This window comes from Pieris napi, chromosome 3 (genome assembly GCF_905475465.1).
Source record: "Pieris napi chromosome 3, ilPieNapi1.2, whole genome shotgun sequence".
Classification (NCBI taxonomy): Eukaryota; Metazoa; Arthropoda; class Insecta; order Lepidoptera; family Pieridae; genus Pieris; species Pieris napi.
Genome location: NC_062236.1, coordinates 7,416,675 through 7,444,541, shown reverse-complemented (window position 1 = coordinate 7,444,541; position 27,867 = coordinate 7,416,675). Strand labels below are relative to the sequence as shown.

The window sequence follows — 27,867 nt, the reverse complement described above, 5'->3', positions numbered from 1 at the left end:
GTAGCCGATTCTCAGACTTACTGAATATGCATAAAAAATTTCATAAGAATCGGTCGAGCCGTTTCGGAGGAGTATGGCAACGAACATTGTGACACGAGAATTTTCAAAATTGATATATACATATAGGTTATGTGGTAGGTAGACGTGGGAACATTTTATTAAAGATAAACTTAGTTTCGTTTAAATATAGATATGACACTATATCGATAAACCCACATCCCTATCCTTACGGATACTTCCTTACCAATTAAGCAGAAGACAAAACCACAAACATATTCCATCTTTTAGAATACAACGTAATATGACCCTTAAACCACAGCTAGAAGAGCTAAAATTGTCTAAACGGAAAGGGGAAATTATTTTGGCTAATTTAGTCGAAATATTTTTAAATGGTATTCTATTTTGACATTAGTGTTAATAGACCGCAGGTGTTCAATGGAATGCTGAGTATTTGAGGAACGATTCTCTGATTTACTAGCCCCTGATTTTTCATGTAATGTTTAGGCTCTACGGGAAATAATTGTACATAATTCAGTCCGTTTTTTATTGGGAAACGAGTAAGAACGAAATGAAATTCATTCATTATTTCCCCGACGTTTCAACGCATTCAGAAGTGAAACGATTTTCTTTCAATGTGACCATTTCGTAGATTTTCTTGCCATAAAATTTTAATATTTGTATTTCAAAGTTGGATGGTGGTCTGAGATTCTACATGATTGGTTAGGTTCTTCAAATAAATTATCTAAATCGGAAAATTTTCTAGAGTATACAAACTTGTGTGTGCAGTCTTTTTAATCTTTTGCTATGATCACAACGCGAATTTTAGATTCTTGTTTAGGGGCTAATAGGCACGTGATCTACTAGACTGTTTTCCGACCTCTTTGTGTTTGTGTCTGTTTTCTATTTTTTATTCCCATACATAGACGGAATAAAAACTAAATGAACTGAATAAATAATGGTTAAACCGACACTTTAGCATTCTTGTCAAAGAAAAACATCAATTAGCAAATATGTATTTTTTGTACGAACATGTGCGTCAAATGATGTGGTATCTTGAAGTTTAGGGAAAATATGTTTGTAATAGTCACAGAAGTATGTCCGGAATTCGAGCAAATGATTTAGAAGCACCGGAATGCGCATTAATTATACCAAAGGTTATGAACGTGTAACGAAACATAAAACACTAAATAGTGTACAATATGTAAGTACTTAGAACTAGGACAACCCATTGGCTACAAATATTCTATGATTTGTTCTGTATGCAAGCAGGTGATCAGCCTACCTACTGCGCCTGGTAGATGTATGCGCAAGTAATAATTACGCGTATATACCTAGCGCGTATATATACGCAGATTTTATATACCTATATAAAATCTGCAGGCAGGCTTCATATATTGTATACAATATGAACGCAAAACCTTAGAATTGAGAATCGCATACTTAACGCTATACCTACATATATATACACGTACATATACCGTTGTATATATTTTTTTAGTTTAAGAAACTTTATATTATAAGGATCTTGTCTGATTAGGAGCTTCAAGAACTAATTTATTGAAAAATTCTAAATAAATTCGACATTAAATTGCTATAGTGAGAAAGAACTGACGTTTAATTCCGTTACAAGTGATTTAAAAGCGTAAACCAAATGCAATAATAAGAAAATCTTTCATTATTACGAGACGTGACCGAATCGTTTAACGATAATAAACTATATTAATATCACAGCCTCATTTATCAACTAAAACCAGTCAATCCTCAAATCACAAAGTTATTGGATTAATTACACGCAACAACGACCTTTATCCAATGACTATAAAGTATATATTTCCGTATATAGATTTCACTCAATTTTTCTTCGCACCCCTCGTAATTAACTATTTTCCCTTCCGAATACAAAATACCTATTTATTGCAATGTATGAAAGGGACGGTGAGAGGGTTTTGGGAGAGTGGGAAAGAGATAATTGTTAGGGTTAGTTTCATGCTTAGGGTAACGTCTGGTGACGTTTTGTGGGTTATTCTCGGGATGTGTATTTAAGTTTATTATTTTTCTTCCTTGGGGTCTGAGCTTAGCTATTAATAACGAATCTTATAATAATAAAAAACTAGTGGCACTACAAACTTTTTAGGGCTGGTCCTCAGATTTCTGTTACTGTTTTATAATCATGTATCAATCTAACAAGCAAGTAGGTGATCACCCTTCTGTGCTTGACGTCGACTTTTTGGGTCTTAGGCAATCCGGATGCCTCACGATGCTTTCCTGCACCGTTTGAGCGAATGTTAATTGCGCACACACATTGGTGCACAACCGAGCACCGAACCTACGACCTCAGGGATGAGAGTCGCACGCTAGGCCATCACTCCTCTATAAATACATAGAATATAATTTATTTTAACACAATGTACATTAAAAAAAAAGACAATGACTCTATCTTATTAATTAAGAAATGAGGCATTAATTGTTTTGCGCCGGCCTCTTAAATCTTTTCTTCCTTTCCAACGAAGTGTACCTACTTGGTGCATTGTAAATTAACATATATAGATATATCTTGTCCTCTTTATTTGTCGCAGTTTCACCGTATTAGCGTACACCTTACAAAAGTAAACTCGTTTCTTTTCTTTAATTAAACTTTAAAATCTTTTAATAAGACTATTTTGTAAGAAAGCTTGATTTCTTTTTTATATTTTTAATTTAAGTCTATTGTTATGCATATGCAGCTTTTAAAGTGTTTTACCATTACTTTTATGTTTTTTTTGCAAGATTTAGCTTCTGATTTTTTTGAAATTACCTACCTAATATTTTATTCATTATAATTTAAAGTTTATTTGCTACAATATTCATAAGATAGGCTACTGTTAGGTTATATTTAGATTAAATTAGTTTACCTAGAGGTTGTGTTATAAGCTACCATATTGGGTAAAAGCCAAGTTATTTTGTTAGTAAAACATTTAAATAGGTACGTCCCAAATGGTAAATATGTATTTACAGTCTAATACAAATGTAAAATTCTGTGCGATTTTTTTTTATGTTATAGGACACCTAATGTTATGTAATACTGCCGCCCATGGACACACACATTGCCAGAAGGCTTGCATTGCTGCCATTTTAGAATTGGTACGCTCTTCTCTTGAAGGACCCTGTAGTAAGTCGAATTGGTAAATACTTCAGTGAGCAGCTGGTTCCACATAGTGGTGGTGCGCGGCAAAAACTGCCTTAAGAAACGCTCAGTTGTGGAACGACGGACGTCGAGGTGATACGGATGGTATTTTAAAAGTAAACAAATTACCTTAATACCTTTTATTATCACGTCGTAGAGAATTAAAAACTGTCATAGTTTCAGTATTAATCTTAGGTCAAATTGATTGCGGTTGATATGATGCATGTGCAATTTTATTTAGAAGGTCATTAGAATATCTTGGGAATAGTAAAAGCTATGAATTTGGCTACATATTGGAAGAAACTAAACTAACGAACTTAATTTAAAGCACTCTTATTTTCCGATTAATTTAAATTAGATATATAAACTCTCACTCTTTCTTGAGTTTAACAAATACTAGATAGATAGATTTGTAGGCTAACTTTATCGTAGGATAAATTGTCTTACATTTTAAAGCATTACAACAATTTGACAGCCTCTAGTAATGAATTACAATATTATAATGACAATAAATCCCACGACTAAACGCCTGATTGCAAGTTGTAAATCAGTTGCTAATTTGTTACGGATCCGTAAACAGAATTTCAGCTAAACGTCGCCCTTTGCCCCTAATCACATAAAAGGCACCGATTCTCAAAAGGATTTAACAAGCGGCATTCACTGCTCATTATATTTTTATACTTCTGGTGGACATAAAGTGCACGATCAAAACACGCGAACCCCTACAAAAGGTAATTATGTTTTGATTCCAACAAAAAATTCGAGTATCACAAAGGAGGCTAACGAGATAAGAGCGTGCTAAATCGCCCCCCCTCCACCCGCGCTCGGATCAATTCGCTCTCAAACGGTCGATTGGCTGAGTGAGACGGCCTATAGAAGGCGGGACCAGACCGAGCCGTGCCCCCAATGAGGCGAGGGTAACCGTCGCTTCTCGCCGGCCAGTCAACCTCCGACCGCGCCCGCATGCGTACACGATCCAACGATCGCGACTGTGAAACTGTGCTAAATGGAACTGACTGGCGTTCAATGTTAAAGCAAAGATACGAGGAACAAGAAGTGAATATGGCGATACAGAGTGTCTCTAGATATCCCAGCAGCCCGGTGGAGGCGACCGAGCCCCCCAAAGCCTCCAGAATCAGCTTCAGCGTAGCATCTATTCTGGCGGACACAAAAACCAACCAAGTCGATGAGACGGAAATGATCCGGCACCACAGAACGATACCAGAATCACCTTTACGACAGTCGCCTGGGGCACAACCGGAGCTTCCGGGAGCAAAATCTGTGTCTCCACGGCCATCATCACAAACGCTACCCTTGAATTTGAATGTGTCTGCGCCTTTGACATCGTCGGACGAAGAATACGAGGATTCTGTTAATCAGGAAGACTCGATAGTAGATGTAGAAGACATACAGAATGGGCACAGCGATGATGAAGATAGATCAACGCCGTATGATAAGGAGAGATTAGGGCCGATTCGACCGACGCCGTTCAGCGCATTGGCGGCGGCGGCGGCGGCCTATCACGGGCTGCAATGGGCTGGTCCCTCTCCCGTGGTACCGTCTTTTGGACCACTCTTCCAGTCACATTATGGAGGACACTTAACAGGTAAGCTAAATTTTTTTGCATAGATAGAAACTGATAAAGTAATTACACATGAAACGTATACTTATAGTTTAGTTAGTATCTATTTGTTTCTGAATACTAACCAATAAAAAAAGGATTTGCCATTTGTAATAGGGACATGAAATAGCAAATACTGCAATCGCTTGAATCTTGGAAGAATACGGATTTATTTTATTAGTAGACTTGTCGATCTGTCTACGGTGTAAATACTAATTTTGATTATAAATATTTTTTTTTTATTATTAAATAATCAATAATTATTTCATTCAATGTATAGTTTCAAACGTTTTTATTAGAACATTTCCCGTTGAACTAACTAGTAAGCAAAGTCTCAACAGTAATTTAAAACAACACAGTCAACAGATCATCAATCACTTTTTGTTGTCTTTGCTCTCTTGACATTATCAATGCTTGTTAAACGCTACTTTCTAGTTTTTTTACTTGATTTTCTTAAGCGTTTAATATTTATAAGTATATATGAAAGAATTACTATTTTATATTAATGCTATTAGGACTATTAAATTAATCCGTAAGATATAGTTGTATTGTTCGATAATATATATTTTTTATGAGGTTTTTTCGCTCAGTCGGCTTTTTGGTCCCAGTTTTATTCGACTTAAGTACACTTTTAGGATTTACTTTTAGAAGTACCTATTCAAGGATGCTCTTAGGGTAAGATTAGAGTTCAGACATTGCTAAGTTAGACTTCGGTATGTACCTACAATCCAATACATAACGTCCCGTAGATATTTAAAAGTATGATATTTGGTTTTTTATTTTTTTTTAGAATATCAAGTAAGAATGTAAGGTTTAGACTTGCCATTTATGGTATCTAATCTCGTATCATCTATATAAAAATACTTATGATGAAACACCTCAATAACATAATTATGAACATTTAATTGCGAATTTGAATTAATTAAGAACAATTATATGAGATTTCATTCTAAATGTGTTTGTATATAATGCTAAATAGGTGTAATTATGATGTGCTATTAGTTTTGCTCTACAATGTTGTAGCTAAATGGCTCAACGATTAGTCTTATTAGAATAGTAATAACGCCAATAGTATCGTAAAGGATTATTACTTGTTGGATTTCAATTATAAAAAATGCTCATTTTTCTAATTATTTTATTAAAAATTATATACGTTCAAGTATCACTAGAGTTTTGGTTTTGGTAACTGTTTTATCAATGGGGATTTAATATATTATATATTAGCGGGGCCTATTGACTGAATTCAGCAATAAACATGCTTCTATTTATATAAATATTGAACCCATCTAGTAGAACATTAAATGGGTTAGACTGTTATTTGTAAGAGAATGTAAAACAAATCCTTTAACAAATGCAAAGTCGGCCATCTTGTGCGCGATTGTTTTCGCATTTCGACAGATTTGATATTTATAGGGTTGAGCTTGTTTCGCTGGTTTCGAAGGATTTTCGGATCAAGCCCTTTGTAGACATTTTGGAATTCACTTGAAAATTTTCTTTGTTCAATATTGTAGTATTAAGTTATTAAGACAACAGTAGTAGGTACTTCCTAATGTTGTTGTTAATTTTAATCAGAGATTATGGGCGCCATATAAATAATTATTAAGTATAATACTAATTTCAAAGCTTCAATAGTTAAACGATTTTATAGTTTAGTGAATTATAAGAACTTCGTAGTTTTTTTATTATATGTATTATTATATGCACCTACCATAAAAGTAAAGATTTAATATATATATTATAAGAGTTTTAGGTTCTAATGCGTATTAAAAATGCCTGCAGATAATTATGTATGGGATTCTATAGTTTATGCATACATGCAATGAAAGTGTTTAGCATTCCGTTAACTGAAAGTAGGTAAACATGTCGGAGCTAGGTACACTATCATTTGAATAGCATTACCTTAACTAAACAGAGAAACTGAGTATTTAAACCTCTATTTTCAATTAACAAATACTTCGTATAAAGAACAAAATACTAGCAATATATAAATCTGAATTTCTTAAATTAGTTATATTTAAGTATATAGAACGTCACGAAAATATTGTTTGAAGTTTTTTCATGATCATATGAGATCCTGTGTTCTGCATGTATGGATAAAATATTTGTATAAACACACTATTGGTAACACCAAGATTTTATATACAATTTGGATATGTCGTTTTACATACAACCTTGTACAATCAGTCAAATCTATTCCGTTTTGACACTGATTATTACCCGTAGCGTAATCTGAATTATAAGTCAAAAATATACTGTATCTTCAAAGTTCACGTTTTTGAATCTCACTCAAACTTGAGTTACACTAATAAATTTATTTTAGGTATTTTACGTTACGTTTCTTACAATTAGGTAACTTATTACATAATGTATTGTTTAATTGAAAATATTGTTTCGGCCATTTGTAAATAACGGAATCATCCGTACAGTTTACGTAGTTTAGAACTCTTAGGGTCTGTTTCACAATGTACGGATAAGTTCTACATAAGTTCCAAATTAGCTATTTATTACTTATTGGTAGGATAAACACTATTGTTGCGTTTCACGACTGTCAGATAGCGCTATTCGTCACATAAAGTCCATCTTAATTTATGAGTCCGATGAAGTGTTAAATAGCACAATTTATCTTCCAAATACTTTATGTGTTGCATAGCTATTTGGTACTTTATCTTCTTGCTATCCTAATATCCCAACTTTCCTACCATTGATCGGAAACCCATCACCGGTAAAAGTCTCCGCCAGCATTTTCCAAATATCGCTGTCCATGGCTTTCTGTCTTCATTCGCTTGCTGCTAACTGCTGCTTCTGTTTCTTCTTTCAGTCTTTTTTGGGGCGTTTTCTTCCTCTTTCCCTTGCTCCTTTCCATAAACTTCAAATAGTCCATTAATAATTTTAATTGTCGTTGTTTGAAAATGTCGAAACATTCTAGTTTTATCAGCAAATTATTTAAATGAAGCGCATAACAGGAATTAAAGCGATAAAAGGTGCAAAAACCCTCTAAAGGTACATTACAGCATAAAATACTATGAATTTACAGAATACTTGTTCATTCGAGGGCTTAATTGATAAAAATTGCAAAACAAAATTGTATTATAACATGCACCACTATGTAATGGCGACATTGCACGATACATGCTTTATTCGCGTTTTTCATTAATTAACTGACTAATTTTTTGTTTCGAACTTAAATTGTATTAATTTAAGTTTGAATTTTAAGCCAAATTTGTAGAAATATCTAGACAGAAGAAGAGATTTTTCAATTAATTATACTAAAGATAGAATACATTGATTGAGTTCGACACGGTTGTAATAAATTTTGATTGATCGTAAAAGTATTCAAAAATCAATAATTATGATATTACAATAATTAAAAAAAAATGCTAGAGTATCAATTGTTAGATTAAAAAGTTTACAATAACCGGTTTGTTTAATAGGGCTGTGTAAAAATTCATCGCAACCGATTTACCAATTCTCATTTATTTATTAACACTTCTAAAGACAGTGCAATAGACGGCTTTATTGCTTAAACAATCATTTCCAGTCAACATCAGCTAAAAGAAAAAATAACACAGCGAGCAGCTCCATCTTAGGCGTTGCGTAGAGATGTGGAGACCCCACATCTCTGCAGGCTCTGCATCTTCTAGCGCATTTATCATGGAGAGTGTTCGGAGAAGTTGTTCCGATTAATACCTGGAGCGTTTCATCGTCAGACGTCACGGCAGAATAGGAAATTTCATCCCTGTCACGACGTCCGCCGTTCCGCAATTGTTTTTCCGCAAATTCGGCAATCCAATTCTCCTTCGATTCCATCAAAAAAAGAGAGTACCAATTCTTAAAATTCTGCCAACGCACTTAACAGCCTGTTCCGTAAAAAAAAAGTGGAGATTCATTCTCTAGTTTGCAAATATAAACGTATTCAAGAGAGAAATGTACTATATTACCGAATGTACTATGTTAACAAACCCTAAACATTGTTTTGTTTCACAAATTTTCTAAAGAAAAAGAGGCAATACATATTTTAATAACAATTTTACGGTATTTGTATTAATTTAATATTAGGTATCTTCAAAGTATGACCATGTAAATATCCGAGACTACGCTTTTAAATCTTAAACATAACATAAAACGACAATTGCGGCAACCCTGACAAATGAAAAAATACATAAAACCAGTTTAATCGAAGCACAATAGCCTGTATGAGTTTTACGAACTATAATACGCGTTAATGCTCTTATTACCTGTATTTTCCTATTTGTTTATGGTCCAGGATAATAGTCTATTACCTATAGTAAATTGCTAATGCGATCGGTTGAAAGAATTCGATTAACGATTGTTACAGTGTGAATGTCGGATTGCAAGTAAATTCTATAATTTATGAATGTTTTACATAATAAAGCAGTGTTGGCCTAGTGGCTTCAGCGTGCCACCCTCATCCCTGAGGTCGTAGGTTTGATTGGTTGTGCACCAATGGACCTTCTGTCTATGTGCACATTTAACATTCACTCGAACGGTGAAGGAAAACATCGAGAGAAGGAAACCGGCTTGCCTCCAAAAAGTCGTCGGCGTGTCAAGCACAGGAGGCACTTACTTGCCTATTAGATTGATCACAATCGTGAAGCAAATACCTAAATCCGAGACCAAGCCCTAAAAAGGATAAAGGCTTAATGGTTGACAAGTCATAGATCGAAAGACAATGTACGTTTACGAATATTTGTTTGCTTGCTCTGTAACTTGTGGCGGGATACGGACAAGGCTGTTACCGTGTCTTCGGGCGATTGCTGGTGGCGCCGTGGGTATGGACAGTCGCTCAGGTAGCCCTCCACCACAAGGAGGAGGGTTTCCCGCATTTCCCCACGATAAAAAAACAGTTTTCTGTTACTAATAGAAATTCTGACTTCAATATTGATTTTCGTAACACGCGATCCGCACACATAGAACCAGAAGCAGATCTTTCAGTATCCGTAGGTAGTAGAGGAAAGTGACCAAATATGGGATAGTATCCCTAATATGGAATACCCCTATTTCTCCCAAATGCAAACTCACATACGCAATAAACAATGATTTTCTGTCTCTATTTACTCCCGTTTACGCGTACAAGTTGTAGCATGTCAGTTGAGCAAGTGCTTTCGTCAATGTGACAGTTTTTTGTTTTGTCGCTACCGCATAACTTTCTAAGGTATGTTAAAAATGCATATTTTTCGTAAAGAAAGTGCACACATTATTGATTTTATAGCTTTTAGAGACCGTTTAGACGTTCTTTTGTATGTTTTAGCGGTATTAGATGATATTACTTTCTTAAATATAAAAATCTGAATGTCAGTTTGAAATCTTTGGAAAATCCAAATATGGACAGATCACAGTATCCAATTATGGACTATTCCATAATTGGTTCTCTGAAGTATCAGCTGACATGATGATTTTGTTAATTATATATTTTTTTAATGTTTTTCCAAAATGGCGGGCGTCAACTCGAAAGAAAAGCGAAAAGAATGGATTCAGAGCATATGGCGGAAGTAATAAAATTAGTAAGAGAGAAACATGGGGTATTTAAAAGCTGGAAAATACTTTGATGTGTCAAGATCTACTTTGTTTTGATTATGTGAGAAAAACGAATTTTCTCCAGGAGAAGCCGCAGCTACTACACTCAAAATTAAACAAACAAATTAACAAAACAAGAATTAAAAAGAGAATGAGAAAATATCAAAAGGAAAAAAACCAAAACAGAAGACTAAGCCTAATTTAGATGATGAGGAGGTGATGCTGTTTGATACTGACAGTGAACCCGATGCCTTGATAGGATATACAGCTCCAGAATCTGAAAATTCGGAGTGTATTTTCTGTGGTGTGCTGTTTTCGAATGATACTCATGGGGAAACATGGATCAAGTATCTTATGTGTGGACTCTGGGCATGTAATGATTGTGCTGTGCCAGAGTTTGATGGATGGATGACCTGGATTTGTGATTTTCCTAAAAAATTGTGTATTTTTCTATATTATACCAAGTTTCCAAAGAGTCTCGTGTATTTTAAGGTTAATTTTTGATAGTGTTTATAGTATTCCATATTTGGGGTACCTATTCCATATTTAGGTACCTAAATCGTTATTTAGTTTCTTAAACTTTTTCTTACCTTAAACTAATCAATAAAATCTAAACTTATTACAAACTTAAGTGCAAATATATGATTGTTAATAATTACCACAAAAAGTTTTTTATTTATAACACTTGTGGAAATTATGCCTAAAAATCAAAATGGTATTCCATATTTGGTCACTCTCCTCTAATTAGTAAAAGTAGTTAACTTGAAGTTTGACAGAACTATAATGAAGTCATATAGTCTTGGTCTATATGGTCTTCGTGGTTAAGTTTACCCAAAAGGCATATTTGGGGTTGGACTCCCGACATAATATTTGGTACGAGATGTTGGGAAGAGAATACTGATTAAGCTTACACATTATTAATACAAATAGTACGCGCGTAAGTTGTGGAATACAATTTATGAAAATATAGACATTTTCCACTTTACCAAAGAGTTTGAGGAATTGTTTTAGGAAGCGCGAAGACTTTGACTTCATTTAGCAAAAGAAACAATTTTTTCTTTAAAATATTAAGTTGTAGCTTAATGCTTGATTTCAGTTTTTTTAAATTCTTAACTATTGTTCTCTGTTTCGTAAATTTTGTTTAACAATGTAATCTGTTTTGGCTTTGGAAGTATTTTCTTTTATAATATGTATATATGAAGCTGAAGGATTACTTATAAATACATATTTATTTGCCTCTTCACTAGCCATTAGTGGTGTAGGTATAGAACAGCTATTTACCATTGAAACGCCTGGTGTCGATATTGGCTGGGCACATTTATATCAAGCGATTTATTATAATATAAACGTAATCTAAAGCAATAAGGATAAAACTTGTGTTCAGCAAATCAGGTAACCAATTAGGATACCTATCGTGTAGGTACTTAAACATTCAGCTAATTAGCAGCGTATAATGTTATTACTTCGCGAACCACAGATAAGACTCCATATTTGTCTATCAAAATAACTGTACTTTTATCGATGAATTTGTAGGGTTGTCAGAGTTTTTAATCCAATCACTGGAAATATAAGATTGACTGGATTAAAAGTATTTGTTTTGTATAGTAATTAAAGTTATAGGTACGTTAATTAATTTAAGCCATACGCTTTATTTAAAGTTGACAAGTATTTGAGTATAAAATATGTTAGGCGGCAAAACTGTGGTCGGCCGAAAGTATGATTACAAGCTTAATGAAATGCCATAAAAACCTCTTTCATAGTTACAATTCCGATATTGCACAGCGATATGAGGTAAAATAATGTCAAATCATATTGTAGACGTTTTGACAGCCCTAATCAGTAACCCGAAACCTTATTGCAAAGTCCAAATGCATTGAAATAGACACCATAGTGCCCTGTAATAAGTGACAAATTGCATCGCGTCGCCTCAAGGGTTTTTTAACTCGATACTCGCACCATTGGTTCTCCTAATTGGCTCACAATTTTAATTCATTTTGCGATAGTTTTACATGTATTTTATTGACGCGTGGCTCCGCCTGGCGGGGAACTCGAATTAAACGATTCGTTTGCGTGCGAATCGCTCGATCGAATGTCAGGATTTCTTAAGATTTTATATCGATTGTTAATTACGAGCCACTGATGCAATTAATTTTCATGAAATTTCACGATTTGCATTGTAGAGCAAATGCGTTAGTTGGATGATTAATTTTGTCGTGATTTTTTTTAATTTGATACTGTGGAATTAATTATTTAACAAACAGTTAACTTAACGCTTCGACTTTTAACTTTACTAATTACGTTTTTAATATAGCGTAGAACAAATACGGGGGGTCCATTGCATCATACACATATAGAACTCTGACACCATAAGATAAGGTCTAGAATCTGATAATACCACGCCAAGTGACGCGTACAAACATCTTTCGCACGATGACAGTATATAATAAATCATCTGATAACATCACTGAATTATACGCCCATGGGCGCAATCACGCCATCCGTACTTCCTTTACAAATTACACTGATATTGGCACAACTTTAATGTCGTAATAATAAGGTGCATTTTCTCAAAGCATAATTGAGATATTTTTAGCTTTTCGAAGAACGGCGAACGATACAACATTTAAGTGGCTAGTTTAAGTAGTGTCATTACGAGTTCATACAAAATAAATTTAGCCACACGCATTGCGTATTTTGTTTACGAACCTGTAGTACTAGAAAAGGCCCTAAAATCAATAAATCTTATTAAGTTTAGGATATAACAAACATGTGTGGCTCCTGATATAGTGAGAACAGTGTTTCAATAGCCTCCTTCCCTTAGATGAACTGTGTATACAAAAATATAATACAAAATAATGAAACAAAACAATTTTAAAGGCCGATTTACATTATCTTAGTGTTTAGGAGAGTGCTTTAGGATAGTACTTTAGTTGAAACATGTAAACGCTACTTGCTTTAGTAAACGCTACGCTAAAGAACTTGCCTTTCAAGTTGTACTAAAGCACTCTCCTAAACACTAAGATAATGTAAATCGGCCCTATGACTGTGCACTCCGACTCCAAACTAATTCGAATGTTTTTTTTCCTTTTCAATCTTCTCACTAGACCCGTGGTGTCAAGAAGTAACATAGCCTCAACTTTCGTGTGTCAAACTACTATTAGTATGGAAGAAAAACAAAGGTCTATCTTATGGTAATTTTTACCATTTTATGATTTATATAAAATAAATTGATTCAACAATTATGTCAAATTAATTAATATGAATGAAGGCTAATTGACGAAAGTTATAGTCTTGTATAATAACGGAATATAATATAAGCTCCAAATTTGTATGTTAATTCGCTAAATATTCAAATCAACCGGTTCCACAAATACAAATTTGATTTCTTTAGATTTTATTAACGCTACTGTTTTAATGTCGGCTTTTATTATCATGAACTAGGTCTTATTTATTGAATACATATAAAATAATTAAAATTTAGAAAGTATTTTTTTTAAATATGTTGAAGTACCTACCTACCTACATAAGTAGATATGACAATAAAACAAACTATTATTATTTAAAATAAGCCGGTAATAAAAAAAAGTCCCATTTATATCGCGGCAAAATTTTGAATACAGTTTGTTTTAATCAACCAAATATACCGATATAATTCTTTGGAAATTCTTCAAGAATAAACTTAATTCCACGAATCGACTAATCGACAAAATCGATTTTAATCTTAATATTTAATTCGACCAATAAATAACAATTCATATTCAATCGATGACGTTTCTTTGAATATTTTATTATTAAAGTCGATTTAATTAAAATTATCGAGCGTAGAGAATTAGATAATTTGTCATCGTGCGTTGTTGGAACATAAATTATATAATTCTTCGAAACTGGTTTGAGTTTTAAGAATCGTAATGGATTCTAAATTTGAATGTTTCGGAATATGCTACTTTATGGTTCGGTGTTGCCGTTTATTTTTAAATTATTTAATGTTATTTAAGAGTTTGTTTTTAAGTTGTAAATGGTAATAAATGGTCTTGGTAAAAAACAAACACGCCATTCCTTTTCGCATGTTTTAATTGTAAGAAATTAGCGCTAACTTTCTAGAATTGTGTATTTTTTATTGAAACGCGATCCATTTATTAAGTTTAGTTCTATTATCGTTTATAATTTTAACTATCAAAATAAGATAAATTATTTTCTAGTTTTTTGATCTGTCATACATTTTATTAGAATTAGTTTGCCCATAAAGTCTTTATGGTGACCATAGAGCATACACCATTGTGGAGTGACCATAGAGTCGTCTGTGGGCGACTGCGTGGGAGTCTTAAGCCGCATTTATATTTATCTGACGTGTTGTGTTGTGATGCTCTCTGTCGTGATGGCTACTGTTCACATTGATATGACGTGTTATGATGCATTATGACGGTTTTTTGTATCAGTTCCGTCTTGACTCCCAGAGAGTTCACACATTTGCAATGTTTTTTCAAGAATCATCCGATTCAGATTCAGATTTTGAAGAAGAGTTGGATATATTGGCGTTGGCAACGCTTCTAACTAAACAAAGAAAAAGAAGAAGAAGAATTTTTTCTCCTATCTCTTCCCAAATAGCTGCTCTCATAACTTGATCTTTATATTCTTTACATTTTGGATTATAAATCACTTTAAATTGTCTTATGTATTCAATTAGTTGCTCTTCGTCCATTTCTGACGCGTAATAACACAACACTGGCGCGTGCACACTAGTCTGATGCGGTATGACGTCTCACGGCACCGCCCCCCGCACCTCACCCTTTCTGACGCGGACCGGGATCGCCTGTGACACGACACATCAGAAGCCGTCATAACACACCGCATTGAATAAATGTGAACGCTTCCATAATAAATGTATGAAACTGATACCGTTCTGATGCATCACAACACAACACGTCAGATAAATGTAAATGCGGCTTTAGGCTTCCCGCTGTGCAATGTTTGAGCATTAAGTTGTTCATTTATTAATACCTGACATAATATATTTGAAAAATTGCTTATAGACGTAAGATACATAGAGTCAGACATATTTTTACGATAATAACTAATAGTCTGTTTCACAATCTTTCTTCTGGTCTTCCGAATAACAAGTCAAGTGATACAATAACGCTTAAGCTATGAATTATGTATAAAGAAGTTTTTATATGGTAAAGAAAACGGCAATTTGAAAACCCTTCAATTTGAATTTGGAACTTTAAAAACATGTTAATAAACACGATACTTTACAAGGTTTGCCAACTTCAAATGATTAAACATTATTAAAAAACAAAAAATCCGTGCCTCACTAAAACCTCATTATTAATGTTAAAATATAGCTTCTGTCTCTCACTGAACAATTTCAACATATTAATCCCGATGTCAAACACGACTCGTTTAATAGCTAATGCGCCACAGCGTAAAAAAAAGTAAATTATGTGACAGCCGAAAAAAGTCGAAAGTGTATTAATGTCGTGTTTAGACGTCAAAGCTGCCGGCGGTAACTGAAATAACGATAGGCTGCTCATGCACGGACTAATTACCCCCTAAACGATTTAATAAATGATGACGTGGGCTTTTATCAAATCAAATTTTATTCAATCATAATAGTTAAATAAGAACATAAAACAATTAAATAAGAACAATATTATATTTAAATTAAAATAATAAAGAAAGGACTTTGGCCTTTAGGGAAAGGCTATTTTGTAATCTACATTAAAATGCGCGCATCAGTTCGTTATTAAAAGTGAATCATTCACAAAAAAAGGTAGCAGAATGTATGATAAAGTAGACATTCGATATTCAAATTCCCAAGAATTGCGTTTAACGGCATTCCTGCATTGAATAACATTTAGATTTTATAATAAAGTGGTATTGGTTAAGCAAAACGAGAACATTGGCATTCTTAATTAATGGTGCTCAAATTTATTGTCCACTTTATACAAATAGAGACACTTAATTAAGATAAAATACCGCGTAAAGTTCCAATTTCAAAATTACGAATTCTAATCTAGTCGCTCGCGTGTAACGGCTTTACGTTAATTTACTTGACTTTAAAAATACATGTACGGTAGCTGTCTGTACCTACTTGTTAATTGTCTCAAGATACCGAATGCAGATGTTTAGCTTTGAAATATGTATACATTTCAAAAGAAATACGACGCTGTACAATCGAATTTAAATTTCGAACTATAAATTAAAAGAATTTTCAAATTTCGAATGCATTTAATAGCGAGTCGAGATTTTGTAGGCTTTAAATAGTTCAGTACTAATCGAATGGGCTTCTAAAAGGACAGTTGATATATTAATGAGCGTGCTTGCTTTTTGTGTTAGCAGCGCCATTTATCGTGCGAAGCGTGGTATGTCATTCATTCCAATATTTTAAACGATCGCTCGTTTACTGACGTTTTGTTGTTTCAACAAGAATTCTCGGTTGAGCAAAGCGTTTACATCTCTCTTGCCACGATAATTTAAATATTTCATTTACTTTGAAGTTGTAATCTTCAATTCTTATTCGCTTACGTAGTAATTTAATGGGTGTTACAATACAAGTCTTCGATTTGTAGGAATAAATATAATTGCTTAACATATTAATTTGGATTTTCGTCATCATTAGACAAAGGCTAGTAAAAAACAATCGCAAAGGAAGGAAGATAGATGAAGATAAATTAAATCACAAAGAACTATTATAGCTATTAACAAGTCTTCCCGGATTCCTCTCGAATACACCCACAACATTTATCTAGCGATCAAACGAACTGTCTCCTAAAAGCCATTCATCAGCCGACTCAATCGCTTTAAAATATGGGCCATACAAAACTCGGAACCATTTTGAATTTGGCCTTAAAATAGGACAAATACTAGGCAATTGTACAAATAGATTTTAATCTGTGCGTTCCATTTTTAAACTATTGTTCAATCTATTAATCGTTCTATTTTTGAATTTTTTTGTGAGCAGGGTTTGTCGTTGAATAGAGATTGTTATCTGTTGTTTTGAATATGTAATTAGTGTGAATTAATTTTGGAAGTTTAATGGTCCTCATTTCTGATATAATACACAGATTTTAAGTAAAAAAATACTTCCGCACTTTTATTTGTTTCACTAGTAGTTTTGTTTTCTGTTCAACATTTTTGCAAACGAAAGACAATTGCGCGTTCGTTTGATCAATCTTTTCGTCGTCGTCGTTCGTCTTTTGTTTTAGAGTCATCTGTCAAAGAAAAATACGTAAATAGTTTCCGATTTATAGCCAATTTCGTGGCTCCAGTCATGGAGTCTATTAAGTGCATAGGATACAGCTTGAACTACAAATAGCTGTTCAATGGGACGTTAAGGATTTTGGATGCGCGCCAACATTCAGCTTTGATGCCCTTTGATTTTAATAGTTTCACTTTTTAATTAACGTATTAGCGATTACTTTAAACAATAATTCATTTTTGAACACTGATACGTCTACACATGCCCAATAGATGATATTTTTTAAGGCAAGTGGTATTAGAACGCCATCCGGAACAATTGCTTTGACCTCCAGCAACGCCATGTGAGTTAAGCACCAGGACACGGAGGCTTTAGTAATATATATTAGCTGATTAGAGATGCCAAAAGCCTGGAATTCCTTAACATTGTAGTATCTATAAATAATTATATTTTTGAAGTGAAACTTCTTTATCGGAGTTGGAAAAAAATTTAGTGTAACATTTTTTCGTTACGCGTCACATTTTTCCGTTACGCGCCATCTTTTGAAGTGAAACTTCTTTATCGACGTATGGGAGAAATTTTGTAGCAGGTTACGCGCCATGTTGCTTTTTGAAGTCAAACTTCTTTATCGGCGTTGGAAAAAAATTTACACACATTTGTCACATTTTTCGGTTACGCGCCATCTTTTTCTTGTCCCTACCACGGTTGATCCGAAGAGATTCGAAGCCATTAGTAACAAAAATAACGATAACAATGATAGTAATACTAATAATTCTATTACAATTAATGAAATTCTGTAATAATCTTAGTACCTACTACATAGTAGTACAGTAATAAGTTAAAATGAAATAATTTTATTTGTATTCATGTCTATGATAATAAAAGCCTTTTGTTAAACTTTATCTAATTTAACTTTATTTAACCAATTTCTGTAAAGTTGCATATAGTAGATCATTTTTCGAAAAATAAGGTCATAAAGAAGTTTCACTTCTTACGTGTACCTAGTACACGCACACTTTTTTTTTTAAACACACATTACAACCAAAAGTACTGAAATCAGTTTTAAACATATTTAAACTTAAAATCTTATCGAATTTAAGTTGTTGGCAACACTAGATACTTTAAAGTTATATATTTAAATGTCTTAACGCACTGCTATCGCTACATTGATGTCTTGTTTCGCGGTAATTGATTGGGAATGCTTCTATAATTAGGAGCATGACTTAGTGCGCGTGCGCAGGACGTCTCTAACAAGCCGAGAAATCGACCGTTCATTTTCAATGTTTTAGTTGCGATTTTTAAATATCATTTCCTGTTTTTGAATATTTAAAGCAATCATTTAAAATTTCAATAAACTTAATAAAAGCCATAACGCATATGCGACAGACATATCTGCTTCAGTTCCATTGGTATATTATCAGTACAACATACAAATTTAGAAACACATTTTTTTTTTTTGTAAAAATTTATTTTGCCGTGAATCGAGAACAGGACCTCCATATAGTCAACTGCGTTTACCACTAAACACAGGCGTTTGATGACTCTCTCAAAATATTAACATAAGCTTTACATTCCATGTTACAAACATGTCTTTATCAAAATTCATTACAATCAGATTAATGGATTACCTATACATTACCCAACCACAGTTAACGCGATTTTTTACACGAACACATTTAGACATACTTTTTTTAAATTATTTTATAGATTCCAAGTATTTACAATTTTCTTTCAATAAAAATTATTAAAAAGAAATTCAAAACAAATTTAAAAAGTTTGGTCCCTGTGGCAGTGTACAAGAAGTGCAGTGTTTGTTTATATTTCTTTTTTATATCTCACGCCTTTTTCCCGAAGGCGTAAGCTGAGACCACGGATCTCCACGGTATTGACATAACTCTCTCTCTAGCATTTGTATGATATTCACCATGCATGTTCGTCAGTTATGGGAGTTTTATGTCCCTTCTCTAATACATATAGAGAGAGAAAAAATAAATAAACATACAAAATATCCTCTTGAATGACTCTGATGAAAACTGTATTAATATCCGTTGCGTAATTAAAGATTTCAGTGAAATAACTTTGCTTTTTATATAAAGATATATTTAAGAGCTGTGTCGGCCTAGTGGCTTCAGCGTGAGACTCTCATCCCTGAAGGTTCGATCCTCGGCTGAGCACCAATAGACTTTCTTTCTATGTGCGCATTCAACATTCGCTCGAACGGTTAAGGAAAACATCGTGAGGAAACCGGCTTGCCTTAAACACAAAAACTCGGCGGCGTGTGTCAGGCACAGGAGGCTGATCACCTACTTGCCTATTATATTGACAAATGATCATGAAACAGAAGAAATCTGAGGTCCAGACCTAAAAAGTTTGTAGCGCCACGGATTTATTTTATATAAAAATAATAGTATCAACGTTAATACTTAATTGAATGAATGAAACGTAAATAAAGTATGTTTTTATGAGTTTATAGCTCGATAATTAATAACAATTAAACGGTTAATGCTGTGTTGTTAATTTTACTATTAATTAAATTGTAAACCAGTCAAAACAATTTTTTAATTGCCTTTACTTCATACTATGACCGATTTATATCTCTATTAAACATTTTATTTCTTTGTGATAACAGAAAAGTGTTGTTTTAACAGTGTCATAGGGCGTTTCTTATATACAGTTATATAAAATGTGTACAAGCTAAAAATATAAAGTATTTTACGACCTCTAAATTTCACCAGCATCATCTTGATGGTTGGAGGTCTTCCACAGTCCGCTTCACAAGGCATTTTCTTTTGCAAACTAGCGAACTGTGGAATCGGCTCCCGGGGGGGGGTCTTCCCTCAGAGATACGACCTCCAAATGTTCAAAAAGCGAGCCTACTCCTCCCTCAAAGGCCGGCAACGCACCCACTAAAAATGGGTGTCTAGGGGCTGCGTAGTCTGCCCTTTTTGGTTGTCTTTTTGGTATATAAAAAAAAAGTAGAAACTATAAAAATACTTTTTAAATAGACCGTTGAAATCTTCGATGAGATGGGATGAGATTTAGAGTCGAGAATTTTATAGTTAATATAATAAAACCCGTCATGTGTATTTAAATAGTAAACATTATATGAAACATGTTAATTACCCGATTTCCATTCAAATTGGTCTATTTAGCACAACGGTACTATTGAAGTATTAATTACAGGCTAATGGGTAAGTTGTACGTAATAAAAGTAGCTAATCTCAGAAATAATCACCGACTCATAATTAAACTTGCAACTGATAAGGGGGTAATTATTTTTGTGATAACTTGTTGAAGTAATTAAATTATGAGAATAAAAACTGCTGAAGCTTTTATTATGGTATTTATATATTTTCTAGCAAATTATAGATGCTTCTTGCGATAAATTGTTTTAACGGACGTGACTTAAACAATTTAATACAATTAAGACTCACTATATGATTACGGAAAGCTCTGTTAATACATGTTGTAAGGTGAAATGTATTAATAACAATACTGTTTCTTAACTCGAATAGAATACTACGTAAAATTTCCATTTAAAGGTTATAAAATATTTGTATACCTTATATTTTAAACTGATTTACTTACTTTAAGCGATTTAATCCATTTTAAGTTTTTATGAATTAATTAAGTAATAATTGTTGCATATATTAAGAACGAACTGTGACCACATGAAAAACACAAATAAAACGCAAAAACTGTTTTAACGAAAGTGGCTTAAACAATTGACTACAATTAAGACAGATTTTATGAATACGGAAAATTCTGTTAATACAAGTGGTAATGTATTAGAGTATCAAAACAATAATGTTTTTAACTCGAATAGAACACTACGTACAATTTCCATTTAAAAGGATTATGCTATTTAATCAGTTTTAAAGTTTCTCAATACAGTAATAATTGTTGTTTGTTTTAAGACTATCGAAGTGTGACCACTAGAAAAAACTCAAACAAAAACGCAAAAATTTTATAACGAAAGTGGTTTAAACAATGTACAAATAAGACTGATTTAATTTTAAAACCATAACGTTCATATATTTAACTCGTAAATTAGTATACTACGTAGAATTTCCTTCTAAAAAAATTATAAAATATTTGTACATTATATTTAAAACTGATACACTTGCTTTAAGCGATTTGAAGTTTAATGCATCTATTAGGTGTTGTTGACTATCAAACTGTGACCAATAGAAAAAACATGAATAAAAATGCAATCAATAGATAAAAGTACGAGGAAACATAAACATTGCGTTTAATACTTACTGATAAGGTTTCGTAATTAGCATTATATGTTTTCGTTCAAATGTAACGGTTAAATTGTAATTGCTATTGATCCTTTACATTCTGTTCGCGACAGGTTTTTGGGTTTAATCCATTTAATCATCAGTGTTTCACCGTTCTACACTCTGTCTCGTTTTAACATAGCGTAAACACAATTTGACAGAAACGAATAAAAAATAAAAACATGCCGAAGTTAGTAACAAGGTAGGTACTAGGTTTCTTTTAAAAGAAATGTATAATTCCTTTAAATAAAAAAAACAGCTCTTCGTCCCTATGTATAAAGCTTAAAATCGAATAAAACTTTAATCATTAACAAAAACTGTCAAACTGTATTCAAGTAAGTTTCTACATAAGTAGAAACTAAATTTTTTAAGAATATATAATTTCTTTTGAACACACAAAGAAAATTCAATACAATAAAGAATTAAATTTTATTCCTATTTGTTATCAGCGCAAATAAAGGTCAGAGCACACTTAGTGGGATGATGTTGCGTGCACCTTATCTAACGTTCATGATTAAAAATTAAAATGCGACCAACAATAAAACTGTTTACTATTATCCTTGTAATACTTGGCTTAATTAGACGATGCAATTGGATTATTCAAATCAAATATTTCTTCAAATGTGAAGTACAAAATCTAAATCAGCGTTATGGCACTGTTTTGATTCAAGAAATAGCAATTTAAATAATTGCGTTAGTAGGCAATTTAGTACATTTAATACAGTTCATTAGTTTAATTTATTTTCATAATATACAGTATTTACAATATTCTTAACCTATAAGTAATAACAATAATTAAAATTGATAAATAGGAAATTAAAACTATGTTAAACATATCAATGTTGTGTGTTAAAAAGTTTCTAACGTCTACCATTTCATGCTGTAAACGCTTAATAATCACAACTAAAATCTTGAGTTCTAGAAGATCAAGGGTTCTAGAATTCGGATCCTTACACAAAATCTGCTACTTTTTTCATAATTATTTTTATGAATACGACAATATACAGAACTTTGTGTTTTGACCAATTCCCAAAAGTTATTGCCAATATCAATATAAAATTTGTGGTACAGTGAGTTCCTGTCTAAATACGAAGGACCATGCGGTGGATCAGGTCTTCAATATGATATGAGTTGACAATATTTTCATAACAAACCAAGCTTGATAAGATACGCGTTCAACTATATAGTCGTTAAATACCTATATGCATTTTTCGTATTTTTACGGTAGATAGCAGTGTTGGCCTAGTGGGTTCAGCGTGAGACTCTCATCCTTGAGGTCGTAGATTCGAACTCCGGCTGTGCAACATTAGACTTTATTTCTATATGCGCATTTAACATTCGCTCGATAGTGAAGGAAAACATCGTGAGGAAACCGGCTTGCCTTTGACCCAAAAATCAACGGTGTGTGTCAGGCACAGGAGGCTGATCGCCTACTTGCCTATAAGATTGACAAATGATCATGAAACAGAAATCTTAGGCCCAGACCTAAAAGGTTGAAGCGGTTGTATTGTTATTTATGATGCATATCAGCTGTATACGATCACTAGAAGATAACAAATGTACAAATCTACAACAGTCCCTTTCTTTTCAGACCACAATGGCGAGCCTCCGAAACTGAAATGCAACCTACGCAAACACAAGCCGAATCGCAAACCACGCACGCCGTTCACTGCGCAGCAACTACGCGCTTTAGAAAGCAAATTTGTCGACAAACAGTACTTGAGCATCGCTGAAAGGGCTGAATTCTCTTCGTCACTTGGACTATCTGAGACTCAGGTATGTAATTATTCAGTGAGAGAGTTTGACTTAGAGTAACATTTTTATAAAGTCATTTCGGTCGGACAGAGCTACTAAATCATAAACAATTTATGAATTAATTAGGCAAGAGGCGTTGATTGTTATTAACTAATTAATCGATAAGAGCGCACGCACTTTACAATAACATAATAAGCAATACTAACGAGTATATTATCCACATATTAAAACTATTTTTAATCTATGTTTTTTTTTGTAATATTCTGTGGAAAGTTTTGCTTATAGCACGTCATAATACGTGGTAGCAGCCATGCATAGCGCCTACACCGAGTTATTAATCAACACACTCGTACATGGCATAGTTTTTTATTTCAAAGTGACGTTAGAGTGATAAGGTCAAAACATTCTGTTCTTGGTATGTTAGTAAAAAACAATAGACAATCGGCAACTAATAACTTAGTTCCAAAACGACATACATTAACAACATCAATTTTACAGGTAAAAATCTGGTTTCAAAATCGGCGAGCAAAGGCGAAACGCGTACAAGAGGCGGAAATCGAGAAACTCAAGATGGCACAGTTCTCCCGACACCCACACCACATGTACCCCCATCCGCTACAGCAGTACTTTCCCCACCATTTAATGGGGCGGCCGTTGCCCCCCATGATGACCCATTTGTCGATGCCACCCCAGGGATCACCATCACCGAGCACGCAGACAAGTCAACAGTGAATTGAAGATAACATTCTTCTTTTAAGATTAACCTTGTTGCATTTGAAAGGAATTTGCGTGATTAGTTTGCTACTCATTGATCGACACTTTCTTCTAAAGTCGGTAAATGTGGTATTTGTTTTCAGTCATGTGAAATCCTTTAAAAAAAAGGGTGCGTGTATTTATGTACGCGCGTAAGAAGTTATACTTTTTTGGCATTATTACAAAATAGGTTTTGATTACATGCAAATAATTAATTACAATTAAATAATCAAAGACTGGAAAAGAAATACAGTCAGTTTACATTTGAAAAATTAAATAAATATATATTTATTATTATTCTCTTACATTAAGTGTAACATAAATTCTATTATTATTCGATTGTTGTTTTTAAATAATGTCCAATGCTGTAGCATCTTCCGTGGGCAACAATTCTGTTAATTTTGTGTCACGGTGCGCGCGCATCGTAAAATTTCACTCTCATCAATTTTTCGTAACGCGCCTAAAGAAGTATAACTTAAATACGTTAAATATTTATTGTTAATCGGTTTGTACCCGTCACTTTAATTTCTGCATCTTTGAGCCCGCATAGGAAATTCATTAAATCGGCAGTTTAATGCAACAATAAATGACTTTGATATTCATACAATAAAAGTTCTAATGTAGTTTTATAAATACGAAAAAACAACCTGGCCGAATCAAATTATCTATTATAATGTAAATTATTTGTAAATATTAATTATAATGTAAATAATTAAATTTTAAAAGTTTGTCATATTATTATTTAGTCAATTGTATTGCATTCACAATCGTACATTTATTAATTTTTGTCACAAGTCAACGGAATACAACTGTTAGCCAATAATTTGTATTAAAATTAAGCATTGTATTAATTTAAAATATTTAGTATTCAGTACAAAACCTAAATTGTAAATAATAATGTATAAAGTTTGTACTCGTAGTCTAATATAATAATTTTAAATGATTTTGTAGTTTAATTTGACCTCCATTGAATTTAAAAAAAATTAAGTATATATGTCCAGTATTAACTTGACTGAGCAAACCTTACGTGCGCTATCGTTGCTGCTTTAGCTGTTTCTAGCAACATTAAAATTAATGTGGTGAATACCAAAGGGTTTCTGAATAGGATACTTAGTATACCAATTATTCAATAAAGCAACAATTATCAGTAATACCGTAAAATAAATAACAATCAGTCACCCTTACATTGCTAAAAAGCCAATGAATATTATTAAGTCTTTGGGTAAATATTTAGTACAAGGAAGGGTGCAGATGATTTTTAAAATAAGTAATTATTAGGCTACTAATTTTAGTAGTAAATTCCTATTTTAAATAAATACTCTTAGTATATTATTGGAACCCATAAAATGCCCTACGCGAAAACGTTTCGTTTTCTTATACAGAATTCCGTATCCCAGCGCACATGTAATATACGTTGTTAGTTAGTACGTCGAGCGTATTGAACAGATCGTTGCACGCTTTTCATGTCAAGCAAGTAACGTATAAATAACTGTTCTAAGTTAAAAAACTAAGTACAGATTAAAACAACAAGAATAATTTAAATAATTGTAGACGCGTAGTTTTGAGGCTTTTTCTTAATAAAAATATATGCGCGAAGTTTCCGCTACGCAAAAAGAGTGCTTAAACCAAATACCAAAGAAATGAATCACCAATACCTAAGAAATGTTCGACAAAAGAATCAAAGGTGTTGTACGGGAATCGTAACATTTCGTGCCCCCTCACATTTCAGATTTCATAATTATTATATAATTTTATCAGTTAATTATAAATAAAATATAGACCTAATTTAGTTTATCTACGGCCATTTGAGATAGTGGTTTAACGATTTCATCTGTGCGTGAAGCTAATTTAAATATTAACCATTAAAGTTAATTGTATGATAGTGGGGTCGGGTCATTAGATACTGAATATAGAGTGTTTTTATTAAATGGGGAATTAAAAAAATCGACACATTGCATTTCAAAAGGATAATCATTAATTGGACACTATTATTTTGTCAACACCATGATCGAATTAGATATCTTTTTGCATGCTAAGGGCCGTATTCTAGAACGTTAATCAAACTTAAATCTAGTTTCAAGAGCTGTCAAATTGTTTTTTAGGTATGAAGTTTGTCGCTCATGACGAGATTGTCACTTGAGATTAGAATATGGACAAATCATTTCAATAAACTTTATAAATTAGCTATGCGTAGATACGAGAAAGATATATCGTTAAAACATATAAGGCCAAGTGCTATCTTAAGTCACAATCTAGTCTTGAGTACTGTCAATTCTATTTCTTATATAAACTATTATGACAGCTCTTAATAAAGTTAAACGTTTTAGAATTGGTTCGAATTGGCCTAAATACTTTAACACGATTTATAAACAACAAATGTTCTAACTCTGATGGAAGCCTTGTTTATGTATACACTTAGCTAATAAATAGCTTATTAATAAAGGCTGTTTCGTATTCAGAACGTCAATCAAACTTTAATCTAGTTTCAGGAGTTGTCAAACCATTTTTCAGTATTTAGACATTGACACTCAAGACGAGACTGCAACTTGAGATACGTATTAGAATATGGGCCTAAATTAGCCTTATTTAACACATTCATTTCTTTCTATTAAAAACGCTTTGGTAATAAAAAGCAAATCAGTTCTGTAATTAAAATAATAAGACTGATAATTTTTTAATAGAATTGAAAAAAGAGGTTATCTATCTTATCAATATGTAATATTGTTAGAAATGGATACCCGAGTACTTTTAGCCTTCTAAACAAGTAAGTCGTATATATATATTCGTTCACGAATTTATTGCAAAAGTCACAAAGACATGTATCTGATGCTGTCTAAGTTTTTTTTTTTTAATGGCTCTGGCACGATTTGTTATTAGCCAGCGTCAAGTATAGGATTTTTTATAATTCGTACTTGTCTTTAGAAATTCGACTGTGTCATTCATGTACGGTTTAGGCACTCGCCCGGTACCGCACAACCCTCCCAAAGGCCGAGAACAAATTTAAATTAAATTAAAACTTGCCCTCGAACCGGGTTTCGAACCCGGTACCCCTCACCTAGCTGCCACTTAATAACTGTCTAAGTTATTAAGTATAACTCAAATTAAATATATTTCATATGTAACAATAGATTTATGACCAAAATGACATCTACATTTTCAGCCTGTATATATTTTTTGTCAACATGATCGTAAATATTATCAGAATAATTTACCTACACCGATGATTTGTTTGTCCCATATATGTGTAATGACGTCAGTCCATGATCTTACACTCCCCTACTAAATTATCTGTTTGTTTATAAAGTTTGGATTATGAAATCATTTATAACTTCCGGTTTCTTCTAATAATTAAGCCTAATTTATTCCTCAACACTCATTCATATTTACATACATTTAATATTTTATACAAAAATAAACATTTTTACCTAATAAAGAGTAGGTATAGGCCTCGTCCAACTAACTTCATCTCTCTCTATCTTCTTCGTCTTTTAGTTCGTCTGCGCACCGTGACCTCTCTTTCTTTTTCCTGGTGGCCCATTCTACCTTGTTACCTTATATT

The 27,867-nt window shown here is 33.0% G+C and overlaps 1 protein-coding gene across 1 annotated transcript; it reads left to right on the top strand.

Annotated features, from left to right (window-relative positions):
* Nucleotides 1–4,115: 4,115 nt before the first annotated feature.
* LOC125063716 (muscle segmentation homeobox-like) lies at nucleotides 4,116–24,422 on the top strand. Its single transcript, XM_047670298.1, has 3 exons — nucleotides 4,116–4,769; nucleotides 23,392–23,576; nucleotides 24,054–24,422. The coding sequence occupies exons 1-3, from the start codon at nucleotides 4,127–4,129 to the stop codon at nucleotides 24,285–24,287; spliced, it is 1,062 nt and encodes a 353-aa protein (XP_047526254.1). The 5' UTR covers nucleotides 4,116–4,126; the 3' UTR covers nucleotides 24,288–24,422.
* Nucleotides 24,423–27,867: the final 3,445 nt, after the last annotated feature.

What these genes read in the sequence shown, in the direction of transcription:
- LOC125063716 (XM_047670298.1), top strand. Translation starts at nt 4,127, where the DNA reads ATGCGTACACGATCCAACGATCGCGACTGTGAAACTGTGCTAAATGGA. An exon ending in TTATGGAGGACACTTAACAG is followed by an intron (nt 4,770 to 23,391) that starts GTAAGCTAAATT and finishes CTTTCTTTTCAG; the next exon opens with ACCACAATGGCGAGCCTCCG. An exon ending in TTGGACTATCTGAGACTCAG is followed by an intron (nt 23,577 to 24,053) that starts GTATGTAATTAT and finishes TCAATTTTACAG; the next exon opens with GTAAAAATCTGGTTTCAAAA.